This window comes from Choloepus didactylus, chromosome 10 (genome assembly GCF_015220235.1).
Source record: "Choloepus didactylus isolate mChoDid1 chromosome 10, mChoDid1.pri, whole genome shotgun sequence".
NCBI lineage: Eukaryota > Metazoa > Chordata > Mammalia > Pilosa > Megalonychidae > Choloepus > Choloepus didactylus.
The window spans coordinates 8,140,398-8,160,717 of record NC_051316.1 but is presented as its reverse complement, the minus strand read 5'-3'; the positions used below and the strand labels follow the sequence as shown (position 1 = coordinate 8,160,717).

The 20,320-nt window shown below is 38.7% G+C and overlaps 1 protein-coding gene across 3 annotated transcripts in view; it reads right to left on the bottom strand.

Moving 5' to 3' along the window:
• The window catches only part of LOC119505551 (zinc finger protein 596-like), a 62,594-nt gene that overhangs the window by 20,391 nt on the left and 21,883 nt on the right, over nt 1–20,320 (bottom strand). For all 3 annotated transcript variants that reach the window (XM_037798378.1, XM_037798379.1, XM_037798377.1), the window contains one exon: nt 340–435. In XM_037798378.1, the coding sequence (XP_037654306.1) occupies nt 340–379 (40 nt within the window). In that variant the 5' untranslated portion in view covers nt 380–435. The remainder of the gene's footprint in view (nt 1–339; nt 436–20,320) is intronic.

The window sequence follows — 20,320 nt, the reverse complement described above, 5'->3', positions numbered from 1 at the left end:
CAAGATGGAAGCATAAGAACAATTACTTTTAAAATATTATGTGGGTAGCTAAAGGGAGGGAAAAACACTGAAGAGAAGTACCAGGAAAAGGGCCATTAAGTGAAAGTTTAAATTCAATTGTATGTAAACATCCATTTCCCCAAAGCCATAGACACTTGAATGCAGGTTATTAAATAAGCCAAAAAAATGACTACACCTGTGGAAACTTTCCCCCATATCATCACGTACATTTCATAACATGTAGTTTACTTAAGGAAATCTGCAGGTGATATTTCAAGAACCTACTCAGTCACTGACAAGGCTTTATCTTGTTATGAAGGACAGGTTCCTAGAGCTCACCTGAATTCTGGCTTTGGAAAAATCCAATTCCTTCTTCCATCAGTTTCTCTACTTGATCAAAGTTGGAGGCTACATCAGATTTGCAGATGTGATTTCCTGGTTTTGGGAAAAAGTAAATGGAATTCTGAGTTCTGTGTACTTAGTGTATTATCATCAAGTCCAGGAAAGATGTTTGTTTTAGTTTCCTATGCAGCTCAAGCAAATACCATGAAAGTTGTTAAACAATGGAAATTAATTAGATTATGGTTTTGAGATCAGGAAAATGTCCAAATCAGGGCATAATTGAAGCAATGCTTTCTCCACAACACTGTCACATTCTTGGGCTGGAAGCTGGTGACCCTGTATCCTTAGCCTGCCACATGGGATGGCACATGGTAACATCTCCTGGTCTCTTGCTTCTCTTCTGGGTTTCATTGATTTCAGCTTCTTACTTCTGATGGACCTTTATGTGTTTGAATCTTATTCTCTTATAAAGAAAACCAGTAATAGGATTAAAACCCATCCTGATTAAGGTGGAACACACCTTAACCCAAGGATCCTTATCCAAAGGGCATACATACATTCAGTATACAAAGGAATGGATTAGAGTTAACAAAGTGTTTTTCAGGGGTACATACAGCTTCAAACCATACTCCAACCTCTGGACCCCTAAAAGACCTCTTCTTTCTATAGGCAAAATGCATTCAATCCATCATAATATCCCAAAAGACTTAAGTCATTTCAGAAGCAAAGCTTAGTACAAAGACTAAAATCAGTTATGTGTGTGGTCTGTCCTGGAGCACAATTCTCCTTTGTGGACCTGTGAAATCTAAAGAAGTTATCTGCTTCCAATGTACAATGGAGGGACAGGTACAGAATAAACATTTCCATTCCAATAGGGAGAAATGGAAAGGAAGACAAAGTTCATGGTTCTGAACCCTGCAAGGCATATTCCATTAAATTTGGAGGTCTGATATTCACATACGGAATGATATCTTGCCCTCTGAAACTGAAGAAATGGCAGCCTGTTCTGGTTTGCCAATGCTATTTTGCAAAACACCAGAAATGAGCTGGCTTTTATAAAGGGGTTTATTTGGTTACAAAGTGTCCAAGCTAAGGCATCAACAGCAGCACACCTTCACATAATGGCCAATGGCATTTGGAACAACCCTGTTGTCTGGGAAGGCTCTTGGCTGGCATCTTCTTCCTTTGTTCCCAGTTTGTCTTTTAAAAGGCTTTCTCCCAGGACATTTCTCTCTAGGCATTTGGGGGTATTCTCTTTGTTTCTCCCAGGCAAACTCTACAGTAGAAGTGTGCCGGTTTGAATGTATTATGTCCCCCAGAAAAAGCCATATTCTTTGGTGCAACCTTGTGGGACAGACATAATAGTGGGGATTAAGTTGGAAAGTTTGGATTAGGTTTTTTGCATGGAGATGCGCCCCACCCAACTGTAGATGATAACTGATGGGATATTTCCATGGAGGCATGGCCCCACACATTCAGGGTGGACCTTGATCAGTGGAGCCATACAAATGAGCTGACTCAAAGAGAAGGAACTCAGTGCAGCTGTGAGTGATGATTTGAAGAAAAGTAAGCTTGCTAGAGAGGAATGTCCTGGGAGAAAGCCATTTTGAAACCAGAACTTTGGAGCAGACACCAGCCACGTGCCTTCCCAGCTAACAGACGTTTTCTGGACACCATTGGCCATCCTCCAGTGAAGGTACCCGATTACTGATGTGTTACCTTGGACACTTTATGGCCTTAAGACTGTAACTGTGTAGCCAGATAAACCCGCTTTTTATAAAAGCCAATCCATCTCTGGTGTTTTGCATTCTGCAGCATTAGCAAACTAGAACAAGAAGTCTGCTTTCAATGGCAATCTCCAAAATATCTATGTTGGCTACAGCAGCACTGAGTTCCTTCTGTTTGCCAGCCCTTTTGTATAGCTCCAGTGATTTAATTAAGATCCATCATGAATGGATGGGGTAACATCTCCATGGAAATTATCCAACCAAAGGTCTTGCCCACAGTTGATTCAGCCACATCCCCATGGAAACAATCAATAGGTTCCAACCTAATCAACACTAATACACTGCCCCCACCAGATTGCATTAAAGAACATGGCCTTTTTCTGGGGGACCTAATATATCCAAACTAGCACACAGTCCTACCCCTTCCAAGTGCTTTTGCAGGACATGGCCTTTTTCTGGGGGAGCTAATATATCCAAACTAGCACACAGTCCTACCCATTCCAAGTGCTTTTGCAGGATCCAAGCTCTCTGTAAATGGTAGGGTGAAGTCTCCATCCTATTAGAACAGTGGGGTGGCAGCCAGACTCTGCACCCACACAGGTACAGACTCTAACCTCTGTAAACAGTGGGGTCACAGCACTCTTCCTTGACAATAGGTTGAGAGGCCAAACCACCCCAAGCCCTGGAGCAAACACATCCCTTCCACTCACATGGGTGGGACCACCTTCTTGCCTGAGATGTCTTCAGTCCAGGCCTCAGCTTTCCATGGTTCTGTCCTTTTTCCTACAATCTGCCCCTTCTCTATCCCTTTTAATCCAGGCTGCCAATGGTTCCACTCATGCTGATCTTGCAAAAAATCTGTCAGTTGTGCATGTAGAATATAGAGGTCAAAACCATGAGACAGAGGAATGTGCCACAGACTGCTTCTGGATAACTGCACCTCCAATTCTGATTTGAACAGAAATCACTGACTGGTTCCATGTTTAATATGACACCCACATGGAGCACTATTCTCTGGGGACTTGCTTTCCAGAAGCTCAGAATTTTCCTAACCATCAATTTCAGGTTTCTTTATGCCCAGGATTTCTGTTTTTAGCTTATCTTAATTCGCCTGCATTTTACTATTAGCTGCAGGGAGAAATTAGTCTGCACATTTCACACTTACCTTGGAAACTGCCTCAAATATTGAAGTCCATCACTGAAGTTCTGCCTTTCATCTAACATAAGAAATCAATTTTGCCAAGTTTTCTGTCATTTATAAAACAAGGATTGCTTTTCCTCCTGTTTCCAATAATACATCATTTCCTTCTAAGGCCTCACTGGAAGTACCTTTAAAATCCATATTTCTACAGCCTCTTCAAAGCAATCTAGGCCTTTCTTATAAAGCACCTCATAATTCTTCCAGCTTCAACTAACTTACCCCATTCCAAGGCCATTTCCACATTTTGATATATGCAACAGAATAACCCCAGTCACCTGGTTCCAAATTCATTTTAATTTCTGAGGCTGCTTAACAAATAGCATGAAATACATTGGTGGAAACAATGGAAATTTATTAGCTTATGGTCTTTTTTTTTGAGAAAGAACATTTATTGAATCAAAATCAATAATTTCTTTTTAATATCTACAAGCCAACACTGAACTTACTTTATTCAAGAATAACACAATGTACAAAAAGTATGCTTATATTATAAAAATATGCCAATTCTTTCTTCCAGGCACTGAGGAGACATCATTTTAAACAAAATCAAGGCAAACTTGCTCTCTATAATGACACTTCTATAACTTAATTAAAAAAGTGAAAGCTAATATACTCACAAAGTATTTTTAAAAGACCACTGATAATGCTGCTTTATGCTCACTGGCACCAATTCATGCTCACATCATGGAAAAGTACCTCTTTTATAGAATACAGATCACTGTTTTAACAGAATACATGTGATTAGTTAAATCTTTAGGTTTTCTGACTTAACAGTTCTTAACATGCATTTGAGCAAAGTATTAATAGCATAATGAATTTTGAGAAGGAAAATCCTTTTTATATAATAAGTTTTCATTTAAAAAGAAGATATATTGCTTTGGTGAAAAATGACCTCCAAAGATTTACAATCCAATTTATGAATGGAGGAAAGCTGCATCCCCCTCTACCATTTCACACTCAAATATCTTCAATCCTCCCTAAAAATATATGCCCAAGTTTATATTGTCTCTTTTCTGTTGTCATTTTCTTCTTTCTTGCATTGATTGGCACTTTCCCAGGAGCCCTTAACAGGTACTGTTGTATACAGTGTGGCTGCTGTGCTGGTACAGTTAGTGGCAGCTGCAGAACAGTTACAGGCTGAAGAGTCCAGCCTTTGGCTTAGCATGGAGACAACACTCCAAATCTCATGGGAATATTTGGTACTTGGAGAAACAGAAAGGATAGCAGAATGGAAATAATAAAATAAAACCATGAGTTGGGAAAAGGAGACCATTGCTCCAGGAGTTATGTGAGAAGTTCAAAAAGTTGTACTAATTTTAAAAATCAAAATGAAAATAAACTAAATAGCATCAACACTGACAATGCCAATAGAATGCAGCCTGTCCTTTTAAGAGCTTGTACACAGCACTGTCACTGGCAGGATATGATTCTGGCTGGGCAGAATGACCTGAGTATTCAGGCAAATCCCAGAGTACAATGGCCACACAGTGAATTAGTGACAACAAATGAATCCAATTTTAGGAGTTACTGAACAAATTACAAAATACCTGTTTTGGTTATTAAGTATGTGACTCCTAAGATCAAATGTTTTTTGTAGACCAATTCTCTCTGTGTGTGGTTCTGACACCTCTGAGGTGTTAAAATTGCAGAAATACAAGGAATGAGTAATCTGGAGCCCTGCTATACTGGGTAAGTTGATTTCAGAAGAACTGGGGGAGAAATGCTTTCATGTTTTGCCTACATAAAAAATAACATTTGTTCAGTTACTTGTTTCACAATATCCTGGGACTAAGGCGAGGAGAATAGGATAAAAGAAAGCAGAAGAGAAAATGATTGCTGTTTCTTTAGTCAATTACCTAGTTCCTTACAGCTTTCTAAGTTCTCAACTAAGCCCACTTTGCATATGAAATATTAATCCTGTCAAATGTACTTAGATATGGCTGAACTACACATACAATCTAAGCCAACTTAAGCATTTTTATGAGGACACAATCACTAGCTGTGGTTATAGGGAAGGAGAAACAGAAATATTTGAACTGGTATAATATTAAGAGACAGCACAATTTGTGAAAGGATGAACATATTTTGGAACCTGAGCAAAGGCTTACCAATACTATAAAAAGTGACCATCCAGGTTGTTTACAGTGGCAATGATTCAGCCAGGTCAGTGTGTTGTTCTTGAAAACTTCCATGGCCCCCAAAATATTCAGGACACAGAAAGTCCAACACCTCTGGAGGTCTACAGTTAGTAACAGAGGCCTGAAGTTCAACACTGCCACTGCAAACAACTGGATACCATAATATTAAATAAAAATAAAAAGAATGAGTACACAAAGACATTAAACAGCTAATAAGATGATGCTATTCAGAATCAGACTGGATGAGAGGATTACCACACCTGTCCAGAATCACAGGTCCTTGCTCTCAAAATAAATATAAAGAACATTTACAACAGAATAAAGCTTTATGAATGCAAGTTTTTCTTTTATTGCAATTCTAATCAAACAGACCAAAAGTCGTACTTCTAAAATAATTAAACTAGTTACTTTTCTGTAAAACTGATGTGACTTGGTGCCACAGCTAAACTTTAATAGCAGTATCATCAGCCCATGGCAGCAAAGAAATTTTAATTTCTTGCTCCTCATGGTCTCCCACATAAAGCAACTTCATAAAGCATGCAGATGTCTACTCTGCTGAAGTTTCAAATGAAAAAAAATGATCTTTGTGCTTGTGGGTCTCACACCTTCCAAAATATACATAAATCACCATTATGAACAAATAGTTCATAATGTGAACAAATAGTATATTCTTGCTTACCAATAAAATCATATAAGGTGAAGGGTGGGTGGTGGAGAGAGAAGTGTTTAAAATGAAAAAAAATTCAAATGATGCTAGCATTCACAAAAAAGGTCATGCTACGATCAGATCCATATCAACTCAAAAACTAAAAATTAAGCCCTAATCCAAAGGACTCTGTCCATGGGTCCAAATGCATGCATGCCAGATGAAGAGAATGCAGTATTCATCTGACAATAGCTTCTTCAGAGCAGAACAGTAATGTCTCACTGGAGTAATCACAAGAGGGTGAATAAGATGCCATCACACTTCTTTTCTGTCATTTAAAAAAAGAAAAAAAGGAAAACAATCACAAGACAAAAAAATTAAACAGAAAATTCACTATAACTGGAGAAGGCTATCCCTGGGGCTATCCTGCCTTACTGTCCATGAGCTGCATCTGCACGTTTGCAGAAATCCTGCCTCCATAGCTTCCATTGGACTGCATTTGGTTCTGAATGGAGCTAACTGAATTCATTCCACTGAACAGCTCTCCTGATCCTACATGAGCTGTGCGTATGAAGTTTTTTGGCTCTCTGATCATACTCCAGTCAATCTGCCATCACCTTTTCACTCCTTGTCAACACAGCAACCCATTCAGCTCTCTGTGGGCTGAGAACATTCTGTATTATGCATAAAGATGACTCTGCAGATTCACTGTTGTAGAAATTGTTCCTTGAAGGTTTCTTTTCATTTGGGTTGGAGGTTTCACTCAAAAATCCACACACTTGTAACTGGTACTGTCATTGCCTTTGTCTCCACCACCTACTCCAGCAGCAGCTGTTCTCAGCACCTGCTCCATGGCTCTTGACACCTCCACAAATGCAGCTGCACTCCCCACTGTGCATGCCACTTCTTGGCATCCTCCTTCCCCACCATGAGAGCTAGCTTATGGTTTTGAGGTTGGGAAAAAGTCCAAATGTAGGCATCATCAAGACAACACTTTCTTCCCAAGGCTGTGGCATTCAGGGGCTTGGAGATGGCAACCTTGCTCCTTAGCTTGCCATGTGGCAAGGCACATAATGGTGTCTCCTGGTCTCTTCTCTTCCAGGTTTCACTGATTTCAGCTTATTGCCTATGGCTTTAACTCTCTGTCTTCTCTTAATTTTATTCTTTGAAAAGCACTCCCATATTATTAGGACGAAGCCCCATCCAGATTGAGGTGGGACACACCAAAACTGTAGTAACCAAATTAAAAGTTCCAATGTAAAATGGTTTAACATGTGCAGGAACAGATTAGATTTAAGAACATGTTTATTCTTTTGCATATATAGCTTCAAACCACTATAGTGATCAAAGAAGAATAAAGTATATATATTGAAGATCAGCCAATGAAAAAGTACCTGGAACACAGAATAGTGACATTTTTTCACCATCAAAGTGTCATCTTGACCTTGGGCCCAAATATACTGAGAGCCTTTGGTTTCTGATGTCCATGTTCAAAGACAGACTGCAAAACCCTCTGTATTTCCACACAAGAAGAAATTATGTTTCCACAATAATTCATTATCTTGAAAAGAATCCAATATGAAGGTTGTCCAGAACAGCCTAAATTTATATGCAAAAGGATAAGCCTATTGCTTTTATGACTACAGTCAGAATCCACAGCCAGTCTCTAGGGTGCAATAACTATTTAGGACACATTTAATCCATTATTTATCCTTTCAGTAAATACTCATTGGATTCCCATAACTGCTCTGAGTGCTAGACATTAAATAATATAAACAGATAAAATTGTGTTCATGAAGATTATATTCTAGTGGGGTGAAAAAACTAGATGTAAGTAGTAAGTACAGAAAGAAATTTCTTTTAGGTAGTTTTTTTTATGTTATGCAATAAAATATGTATATAAGGTGTAAAAATAAAATATCAAACAATATAGATAAGTTGTTCTAGACACTTCTTGAGAGGATTAGATAGGTAAGTTTGGGAAACTCACCCACTGAAAGCAGATGACTATATTCTCCACCATCACATCTCTGAATAGCATTTTCTGGAATGCATCCAGCAGAGCCCACTCTTCCTGGGTGAAGTCTATAACTACATCTTTCAAGTTCACTAACTCCTAAAAGCATGAGAGACGTTCAAGTTCAGAAAGGACCATCTGCCAATGTTCAACACAGAATGTTTGAGAGGACAGCAGTGAGGAAGTGATTATTGCCAGAAAGCTCAAATTGCATTTGAGTTTTAAGTCAGATGATTCTCAGTGCTGAACAGTCACCTGCCTTTCACACACATGGACATATACACATACATGCACTGATTATTTAAGACTCCATTATAAAAGAATCTCAAAAGACATGGGGTATAATAACCTGGACATTTCCTAATAAACTGATCATTATGAGTTACAGATGGTGGTGTACAATTTGTACTTAAGCATTCATAACTATAACATCTCTTTCCACCAATTTAAAGTAAATTAACACAGTCATGACAGGACAATGAATATCCATGATTTGCCACTTTTATATCATAGTTATACTAAGATTATTGCCCCAGGTGACTTCTGTTTCCTCTCATCTATGATATTGTTTTACAAGTTGTTACAAAAGTTAAAATATATAATGAGGTTATGTGTTAAGTACTTCCTATCTGAACATAATGTATAGGTATATTACTCATTAGAATGGCAGACAATCTTGCAGTAAAATACAGCATTCTGCAGAACTAAACAGAGATCATGGATAACTTGGATCACTACATGCTGCCTGGCTCAACTCTCCATAATTCTTGTGTTCATCATAACATACAAGTACAGACCATTCACAAGTATACACAACAGACCCCTGAGACTGCTGTAATAAAGGATGATCCCTGGCTGGCCATCCCAGGGATATGAGATCTTCCAACTTCAACTTTCTTTGGGACCTGCAAAACCCATGTTCATCATCTCTCTTCTATTTTCACCTCCTCTGTATGCTCAAGAGCATAAGTCTCTTGATCCATTTGGGTCTTTCCAATTTTTCAAACAGTTTTACAAGCCATAAATTTTATTCTACCCACTATACTCCATCTCCTGAAGGCACACTAAAATTAAACACTTCTTTTCATTACTAGCATTTATAAAATTTGAATAAAGATTATTAATAACAAGGGAAAATGGGCAATAAGGACAAAAAGGGAGGAAGAAATTTAGTATCTTTTAAAAAATTTTTAAAATGTACCAATATAAAATATTGATATTTTAAGAAATTAGGGAAGATGGCAGTTAGGAGAGACATGGCAAAAAAACACCTTTGGGAAAAATGCTAGATAAAAGACAGAAAGTGACCCAAAACACCATTTCCAGTGATGCAAAGGCTGGACAAGGTCTGCTAAGTCCACAGGTACCATGCACTTGGTGAAACTGGGAATCTGCATTCTGAAATGAGTGAGTGAGCCCACTAGATAACTGGCAGCTGTGTGGCAGTCTGTGGAAAATGGGGGTTGGCATTTGGAGATGGACTAGTTTTAAAAACCAAAAGCAGCTGTGGATATGGCAGCAAGAACCACAGAGTGAAGTGTGGTGGGAACTGCATCCCCACAACCTGTGGGCATGCCTCAATATCTGGCATGGATGATAGTCTTTCATGCACTTCTGCTAACTGTCTCAAAGCTAGGAAGGCAGAGGTTAGCAAAAAGGGGAAAATTACCAAGCCCCATACAGTCATCTTCCTGGTGGGCTGGAAACGCTCTTGCCCAGCATTGGCACCACAGCCCAGAGCTGTGCCAAACAACCTGGCATAATGGGAAGTGTCTCCAGCAACACATGCACACACCACAATATCTGGCATGGATGATAGCCTTTTGTGCACCTGTAGCTAACTGTCACAAAGCTAGGAAGGAAGAGGTGTGCAAAAAGGGGGAAATTAACATGCCCCATAAAGCCATCCTTTCAGCAGTCTGGGAACACCCTTACACTGCCCTGTGGCCCAAAAGGCATGGCTTGGAAGAGGGACACACTTGGAAGTCCCAGGCACATACACCAATACCAAGGACTTGTGGGTCAGTGGCAGAGACAAACTGTGGTGAGACTGAACTGAAGGCTTAGACTCTGGCAACAGCTTTAAATCTCCAGGAACACCTGGAGGGCTTATTAAAGCTGTCCTCCTTCCCTAACCACTGACACATGCCCCACATTCAGGGCAGGAAGCATGAACTAAACATGCAAACATGGTCCACCAGTTGGACACCCACAAGATTCAGACCCACACTCACAACAAACACAAAGCTGGGGAGAACTGGCTTGAGAGGAATAGGTGGCTCATGGATGCCACATGTTGGAAAGAGAAAGTGTACACAACCAAGCTGTAGATCTGCCAAATTAGAGGTAAGTGTTTGAATCAGTCTACACATCCTAAAAGAACCCTATCAAGTTAAGCAAACACCAACAGGCCCAAAAAAAACAAAAAAAAAAAAACAAAAACAAAAACAAACAAAAAAAAAACCAACACAAAGAATTGTAAAGTATGTGAAGAAACCAGACAATATGGATAACCCACACCCTAAAACCCAAATCAAAAGATCTGAGGAGACACATTACTTGGAGCAAATAATCAAAGAACTAAAGACAAACAAGAGCATGGCACATGATATAAAGGACATGAAGAAGACCCTAGAAGAGCATAAAGAAGAAATTGCAAGAGTAAATTAAAAAATAGATGATCTTATGGAAAGTAGAAGAAAAGAAATAACAATTCTTAAAGGAGAAATAAATGACATAAAGAACAAAAGAAACGGTAAAATAAAAACACCAAAAGTTGGTTCTTTGAGAAGATCAACAAGATTGACAAGTCCCTAGCTAGACTGACAAAATCAAAAAGAGAGAAGACCCATATAAACAAAATAATGAATGAGAAAGTTGACATTACTGTGGATTCTGAAGAAATTAAAAAACTCTAAGAGGATACTATGAACAACTGTATGCCAACAAACTGGATACTGTAGAGGAGATGGACAATTTCCTGGAAACATATGAACCACCTAGACTGACCACAGAAGAAACAGAGACCTGAACCAACCCATCACAAGCAAAGAGATCCAATCTGTCATCAAAAAACTTTCCACAAGGAGAAACTAAGATAGTGGCTAGGTGAGACAGAGCAAAGGGACACTTCCATAAGAAACACTAGATAAGGACCAGAGAATGATCCAGAATACCGGTTACAATGATGCACCAGCTGGATGAGATCTGCTAGTTCCCAGGGGTTGTATACTTGGTGAAACTGGGAGTCTGCATTCTGAAATGAGTAAGCTGGCTGGAAGTCCTGCAGCCATGTGGTGATCTGGGAAAGCCAGGGTTTGGCATCTGGAGACCAATGAGCTCTTTTAAAAAAAAAATAATAAAAGGGAAAAACCCAGGAGCAGCTGCATCTGCAATTCTGGGAACCATGCAGTAAAACACAGAAAGAGGGGGCTGGCTCTGCCTCTCGGTGTCTGGACTGGAAGATAGCCTGCTGCAGATATCCCTGGGGCCAGGGGAATGGAGGGGAGAGCCAGAAGCTGAAAGAAACCCCGCGGCTAGCAGCTCGCTCCTGGGAGGGCTGGATAAACTCCTGCCTGGGGCCGTGCCCACAGCCCAGAACCCCACCAGTTGTCCTGGAGCTGGGAAGGAGGAACTGTGCGAGGAGGGGGGTGTGGAGATGCCCCATTTGGCCATTTTTGCATCAGGCTGAAAGCGAGCCGGCATGGCCTGGTGGACCGGGGCTTCTCTTGAGGGATGACACGCACTGGTGATGTAGCCCAGTGGCCTGGGGCTTCCCTTGAGGGACAGCGTGCACTGGTGATGTAGCACAGTATTCCCTTGGCAGAGATCCTGTAGGATCATGGCTGGGTGCGGGCACCCACTTGGAGAACCCAGGGACACTACGCCAAGTCCGGTGGTTTGTGAGACAGTGAGAGAGAGGGGCTGGGGCTGAAATGAAATGAAGGCTTGGACTCTTGCAGTGGCCTTGACTCTCCAGGAACCAGGGGGATTTGAATATTGAGGCAGTCCTTCCTCCCTGGCAACCCGTACAAGCACCCTGCATTCAGGCCAGAGGGCTCCAGCAACATACCCAGGCTGAGTTCTCTGGCTGGACTCCACAAGAATCATTTCCCCACACACCACTGGGACAAGGTGGAGAACTGACTTGAGAGGTATAGGTGACTCACAGATGCCATCTGCTGGTTAGAGAAAGTGTACATCACCAAACTGTGTTTCTGAAAAATTAGATAGGTTTATTTTTTTTACAAATTGAAAGAACCCTGTCAAGCAGAGCAAATGCCAAGAGGCCAAAAACAACAGAAAATCTCAATGCATATGATAAAACCAGAAGATATGGAGAATCCAACTCCAAACACACAAATCAAGTTATCAGAAGAAACAAAGTTCCTCACAGAATTAATCACAGAAACACAATCGAGGAATGAAAACATGGCAAAGAATTTAAAGGACATCAAGAAGACCATGGCCCAAGATATAAGCAACATAAAGAAGACCCCAGAAGAGCATAAAGCAGACATTGCAAGAGTAAATTAAAAAAAACAGAAGATCTTATGGAAATAAAAGAAACTGTTGCCAAATTAAAAAGACTCTGGATAGTCACAATACAAAACTAGAGAAAGCTGAACAACATCTCAGTGTCCTAGAAGTCCACAGGACAGAAAATGAGAGAACAAAAGAAAGAATGGAGAAAAAAATTGAAAAAATTGAAATGGTTCTCAGGGAAACAACAGATAAAATAAAATGTCCAAACTTAAGACTCATTGGTGTCCCAGAAGGGGAAGAGAAGGGTAAAGGTCTAGAAAGAGTATTCAAAGAAATTGGGGAAAACTTCCCCAACCTTCTACACAATATGAATACATAAAGCATAAATGCAAAGCAAACTCCAAATAGAATAAATCCAAATAAACCCACTCCGAGACATATTCTGATCAGACTCTCAAATACTGAAGAGAAGGAGCAAGTTCTGAAAGCAGCAAGAGAAAAGCAATTCACCACATACAAAGGAAACAACATAAGACTAAGTTGTGACTACTCAGTGGCCACCATGGAGGCAAGAAGGCAGTGGCATGACATATTTAAAATTCTGAGAGCGAAAAACTTACAACCAACAGTCCTTTATCCAGCAAAACTCTCCTTCAAATTTGAGGGAGAGCTTAAATTTTTCACAGAAAAACAAATGCTGAGAGACTATGCCAATAAAAGACCTGTCCTACTTCAGATTCTAAAGGGAGCCCTACCAACAAAGAAACAGAAAGGAGAAAGAAATATAGAGAATTTTAACAGAAATATATAGTACCTTACATCCCCAAACACCAGGACACTCATTTTTCTCTAGTGATCATGGATCTTACTCCAGAAGGGACCATAAGCTGGGATATAAAACAAGCCTCAAGAAATTAAAAAAAAACAAATTGAATATACTCAAAGCACATTCTCCAACCACAAGGGAATACAAATAGAAGTCAATAATTTTTGAACTGTAACTTCACTATTTACTTCCTACATGATATAAATTACACAAACTCTAATGACAAATCAGTGGTTTTGAACTCAATGTAAAATATGTAATTTTAGACAACTATATAAAGGTGGGGGAATGAAGGAGTATAAGAACATATTTTTGTGTCCTATTGAAATGAAGGTGGTATCAAAGAAAAACAAGATTGATATGGATTTAAGAGGTTAATTTTAACCCCCACAGCAAACACAAAGAAATTATCAGAGAATATAACCACAGAGATGAAATGTAGAGTTTGGGTTAAGAGAAATGGGGGAAGGGGCAATGGGGAGTTAAAAAATGAGGGTGGAGTTGCTGTTTGAGGTGAAGGGAAATTTCTAGTAATGGATAGTGGGAAAGAGCATTACAACATTCTAAATGTGATTAATCCCACTAATGGAAGGCTAGGAGGGGGTGAAATAGGAAGATTTAGGTTGTATATATGTTTCCACAACTGAAAAAAAAATAAAAATTAAAAAAAGACAGTCTAAATAGATGATGATTGAATGCCAAGGATGAACTTGGATGGGATTGGAGGATAGATGACAGGTGGCTCAAAGGGACACAGTTGAGACATAAGGTAAAGGAAATATAGAATGCAAGCTTTGTATCATTGTTGAATCTCTTGTACTTCATAGCTGTGCTTAATGGGATTGCATAAAAGAATGTTCTTGCTCATGGGAAGTGTATATGTGAATTATAGTGCATGTTCAAGGATGTGTGCAGCTAGCTCTCATACGTTCAGAAGACAGAGCAATAGATGATAAAAATAGGGAAGGAGGGAGGGAAAGAAATAGCAATGTGACAGCATGTTAAGGTTGGTGGATTGAGCTATCGGGGGAGGGGGGTCAGGGTATGATGGAATTCTTTGTATGGAGTTAGTATTGTTTTTGCAACTGTTCCTATAACTTTGAATTTATTTCAAAATTAAAAAAGAAAAAAACTTTCCACAAACAGATGCCCAGGGTCAGATGGCTTCACAGGGGAATTCTACCCAATTTTCCAAAAAGAACTGACACCAATCTTACTTACATTCCTTCAAAACCCTGAAGAAAATGGAACACTACCTAACACATTTTATGAAGTGAACATCAACCTAATACCAAAACCAGGCAAAGAGGCTACAAAAATGGAAAACTACAGGCCAGTCTCCCTAAAAAATATAGATGCAAAAATTCTCAACAAAATACTTGGAAGTCAAATCCAAAGTCATTTTGTAAGACTAATATCATACAAAAACACACTATGACCAAGTGGGTTTCATTCCAGGCATGCAAGGATGGTTCAACATAAAATCAATCAATGTGTTAGAACACATTAACAAATCAAAAGAGAAAAATCAAATGATCATCTCAATAGATACTGAAAAAGCATTCAACAAAATCCAACATCCCTTTTTGATAAAAACACTTCAAAAGATAGGAATTGTAGAAAACTTCCTCAATATGATAAAGAACGTATATGAAAAACCCACAGCCAGAATAGTAGTCAACAGTGAGAGACTGAAAGCCTTCCCTCTAAGATCAGGAATGAGACAAGGATGCCCACCATCATCACGGTTAGTCAATATTGTGCTGAAAGTGCTATCCAGGGCAATCTGGCAAGACAAGACAAATACAAGCATGCAAATCGGAAAGAAAGAAGTAAAACTGTCATTATTTGCAGATGATATGATCTTATTTCTGGAAAACCCTAAGAAATTGATGAAACAGCTACTAGAGATATAAACAAATTTAGCAAAGTTGCAGGATACAATATTAATGCACATAAATCAGTAATGTTTCTATACACTAGAAATGAATGAAGTGAAGAGACATTCAAGAAAAAGATACCATTTTCAATAGCAACTAAAACAACAAAGTACCTGGGAATAAACTTAACCAAAGATGTAAAAGACCTATAGAAAGAAAACTACATAACACTACTAAAAGAAACAAAAAGGGACCTTAAAAGATGGAAAAATATTCCATTTTCATGGATAGGAAGGCTAAATGTCATTAAGATGTCAATTCTACCCAAACTCACCTACATTCAATTAAATCCTAATGAAAATTCAAACCTACTTTGCAGACTTGGAAAAGCTGGTTATCAAATTTATTTACAAAGGGAAGATGACTCAAATTGCTAAAAACACTCTAAAAAAGTAAAACAAAGTGGGAGGACTTATACTCCCTGACTTTTAAGATATTATAAAGTCACAGTAGTCAAAACAGCATTGTACTGTCACAGAGATAGATATATGGATCAATGGAATTTAATTGAGAATTCAGAGATAGACCCCCAGATCTATGGTCAACTGATCTTTGATAAGGCCCCCAAAGCCACTGAACTGGGAAATAGTCTTTTCAACAAATGGGTCTGGAAGAGTTGGATATCCATATCCAAAAGAATGAAAGAGGACCCCTACCTCACACCCTACACAAAAATTAACTCAAAATGCATCAAAGACCTCAATATAAAAGACAGTATTCTAAAACTCCTAGAAGATAATGTAGGGAAACATCTTCAAGACCTTGTATTAGGCAGTTAATTCTTAGACCTTACATCCAAAGCCCAAGGAACAAAAGAAAGAAAATAGATAAATGGGATCTCTTCAAACTTAGAAGTTTCTGTACTTCAAAGGAATTTGTCAAAAAGGTGAAGAGGCAGCCAACTCAATGAGAGAAAATTTTTGGAAACCATGTATCTGACAAAATAATATCTTACATATATAAAAAAAATCTACAACTCAATGACAACAGTACAGACAGCCCAATTATAAAATGGGAAAAAGATATGAAAGCACAGTTTTCTGAAGAGGAAAAACCAATGGCCAAAAAACACATGAAAAATGTTCAGCTTCACTAGCTATTAGGGAGATGCAAATTAAGATCACAATGAGATACCATCTCACACCAATTACAAGGGCTCCCATTAAACAAACAGGAAACTACAAATGCTGGAGAGGATGTGGAGAAATTGAAACTCTTATTGACTGTTGGTGGGACTATATAATGGTTCAGACACTCTGGAAGACAGTCTGGCAGTTCCTTAGAAAACTAGATATAGATTTACCCTTCAATCCAGCAACTGAACTCCTTGGCATATACCCTGAAGATCTGAAAGCAGTGACACAAACAGATATCTGCATGCCAATATTCACAGCAGCATTATTCAGAATTGTCAAGAGATGGAAACAACCCAAATGTCCTTCAACAGATGAGTGGATAAATAAAATGTGGTATATATACATGATGGAATACTACATGGCAGTAAGAAGGAATGATGTGAAACATATGACATGGATGAAACCTGAAGACATAATGCTGAGCAAAAGACAGGCACAAAAAGAGAGATACTATATGCTACCACTAATGTGAATATTGAAAAATGTAAAATAAATTGTTTATAATGTAGAATGTAGGGGACCTAGTGATACAGAGCAATTAGTGAAGGGGGAATGATAATGTAATAAGAATAGATAAGCTATCATGGGTGAATTTAGCATTCTGGGAATGCCCAGGAATGACTATGGTTTGTTAATTTCTCATGAGTCTGGTAGGAACAAGTTCACAGAAATGTGGCTATATTAGGTAACTTTCTTGGGGTAAAGTAGGAACATGTTGGAAGTTAAGCAGTTATCTTAGGTTAGCTGTCTTTTTCTTACTCCCTTGTTATGGTCTCTTTGAAATGTTCTTTTATTGTATGTTTGTTTTCTTTTTAACTTTTTTTTCATACAGTTGATTTAAAAAAAGAAGGGAAAGTTAAAAAAAAAAAAAAAAAGAAAAGAAAAACAAGGAAAAAAAAAAGATGTAGTGCCCCCTTGAGGAGCCTGTGGAGAATGCAGGGGTATTCGCCTACCCCACCTCCATGGTTGCTAACATGACCACAGACATAGGGGACTGGTGGTTTGATGGGTTGAGCCCTCTACCACAGGTTTTACCCTTGGGAAGACGGTTAGTGCAAAGGAGAGGCTAGGCCTCCCTATGGTAGTGCCTAAGAGCCTCCTCCCGAATGCCTCTTTGTTGCTCAGATGTGGCCCTGTCTCTCTAGCTAAGCCAACTTGAAAGGTGAAATCACTGCCCTCCCCCCTACGTGGGATCAGACACCCAGGGGAGTGAATCTCCCTGGCAACGTGGAATATGACTCCCGGGGAGGAATGTAGACCTGGCATCGTGGGACGGAGAACATCTTCTTGACCAAAAGGGGGATGTGAAAGGAAATGAAATAAGCTTCAGTGGCAGAGAGATTCCAAAAGGAGCCGAGAGGTCACTCTGGTGGGCACTCTTATGCACACTTTAGACAACCCTTTTTAGGTTCTAAAGAATTGGGGTAGCTGGTGGTGGATACCTGAAACTATCAAACTACAACCCAGAACCCATGAATCTCGAAGACAGTTGTATAAAAATGTAGCTTATGAGGGGTGACAATGGGATTGGGAAAGCCATAAGGACCACACTCCACTTTGTCTAGTTTATGGATGGATGAGTAGAAAAATAGGGGAAGGAAACAAACAGACAAAGGTACCCAGTGTTCTTTTTTACTTCAATTGCTCTTTTTCACTCTAATTATTATTCTTGTTATTTTTGTGTGTGTGCTAATGAAGGTGTCAGGGATTGATTTGGGTGATGAAGGTACCACTATGTAATGGTACTGTAAACAATCGAAAGTACGATTTGTTTTGTATGACTGCGTGGTATGTGAATATATCTCAATAAAATGAAGATTAAAAAAAAAAAGTAGATTGGGGTGATTAAGTTGTAACTATGTGATGGTACTGTGAACAATTGATTGTACACCATAGATGATTGTATGGTATGTGAATATATCTCATTAAATCTGAATTTAATTAAAAAAAAAAAAAAAAAAGAATAGATAAGCTATCATGGGTGAATTTAGCATTCTGGGAATGCCCAGGAATGACTATGGTTTGTTAATTTCTCATCAGTCTGGTAGGAACAAGTTCACAGAAATGTCGCTATATTAGGTTATTTTCTTGGGGTAGAGTAGGAACATGTTGGAAGTAGTTATTTTGGGTTAGTTGTCTTTTTCTTATTACTTCATTTTGTTTTGTTTGAAATGTCTTTCATTGTAATTTTTTAAAAAAATTTTGATATAGTTAATCATTATTTTAATAAACAAACTGAAAAAATATGCAGAGCCCCTCTGAGGAGCTGGGGGAGAATGCAGGGATATTGTGCATATATAGTCCCCAAAATTCCCTACATCAAAAAGTATCAGAAATGCATGGGTGATAATGCTTCACAATCCCCATAGGTTCAGGAGGCTCATACAATGTAGATGAAAGGATTTAGAAGAAAACCCATTTTGTCAATCTGATATTTTAGCAAAGTGGTAGCTGAAATCTTAGCTTATATTAAACTTTTTCAGCTATAGCATCCTTTCATTTCATAAATTATTTATGTGGAAGGTCCTTATTCTAAATTCTCCTCTAAAACATTGTTTTTATAATTACATAATAACTTCATGGACAAATGGTATTGTCAGAAGTCACATTAATTTACCCATTTGTACCTCAGTTCACATAAACAACATTTTAAATGTGCTTGGAGATTGACATTTATTTATTTAATCCTCAAATTAACCTTACTTATTAGAGCTAATTTACCTATTTAACAAATGAAATGAACAGAGGTGCAGAAATCTTTAGTAACCTTAGAAGATTACATGGATAGAAAGACAGCCAGAGTCTGGATTTTTTCTCCCTGCCTCCCCAGTTAAAATTCCTTAAGCCTTACACTTAAATTTTGCTTGGAATGTCACTTCTCATTTCAATAATCAGAGTTGGCAACTTGTGAAAATCTCCTTTTCATATGGTTTGTTCAATTATGCCCCTTGCCCAGGTTCTCTTACCACATGAGAACCTTCATAGAATTGAATCTTTTACTCAAATACCAACCACTGGCTCATTTGATGTTTAATGTACATATCATAATCCATACTTACTCACGTCACCAAATACTGAGAACAATATTTCTCTTCCCCAACCTGCTCCATGACTCCACAGAGAACATGACTAAGATGTTGAGCCAGGTCTAAACACATATTTCCTTTCATCAGGTCACTCATAAATTTTTTCATTATACATTTGTTTGTGCTCCCTACTGGTCTAACTGCATAAAACTATTCCTTCAATGATTTTAGGCAAGTTTCCCTGTGAAAAGTGCTAATGAATTAGTTTGGTAGTGCTAACAGGTTTTCTGGACACCACTGGCCATCCTCCAGTGAAGGTACCCAATTGGTGGTGACTTACCTTGGACACTTTTTGGCCTTAAGACTGTAACTTTGTAACCAAATAAACTCCCCTCATAAAAGCCAATCCATTTCTGGTGTTTTGCATTCCAGCAGCATTAGCAGACTGGAAAAGGTTTTCATACCAGAGAATTGTGGTACTGGTGCTGCTGTGTTTACAAATACCAAACATGTTGGAATGGCTTTTTAAATGAATAAGGGGAAGATTAATGAAGAATTGTGAGGAGCTTGATAGAAAAGGCCTAAACTGCTTTGAAGAGACTGTGGAAATATGGATTTTAAAGATACTTCTGATGAGGCCTTGAGCAGAAATGATGAATGTGTTGTTGCCAACTAGAAGAAAGGTGACCCTTGTTTTAAAGTGGAACAGAATTTGGCTAAATTGAATCCTGGTATTGGATGGAAGGAAGAATTTGAGTGTTGAGCTGGGATATTTGGGTGATGAGATTTTGAAACTATAAGTTGTGGATATTGCATGGCTTCTCCTTGCAGCTTAA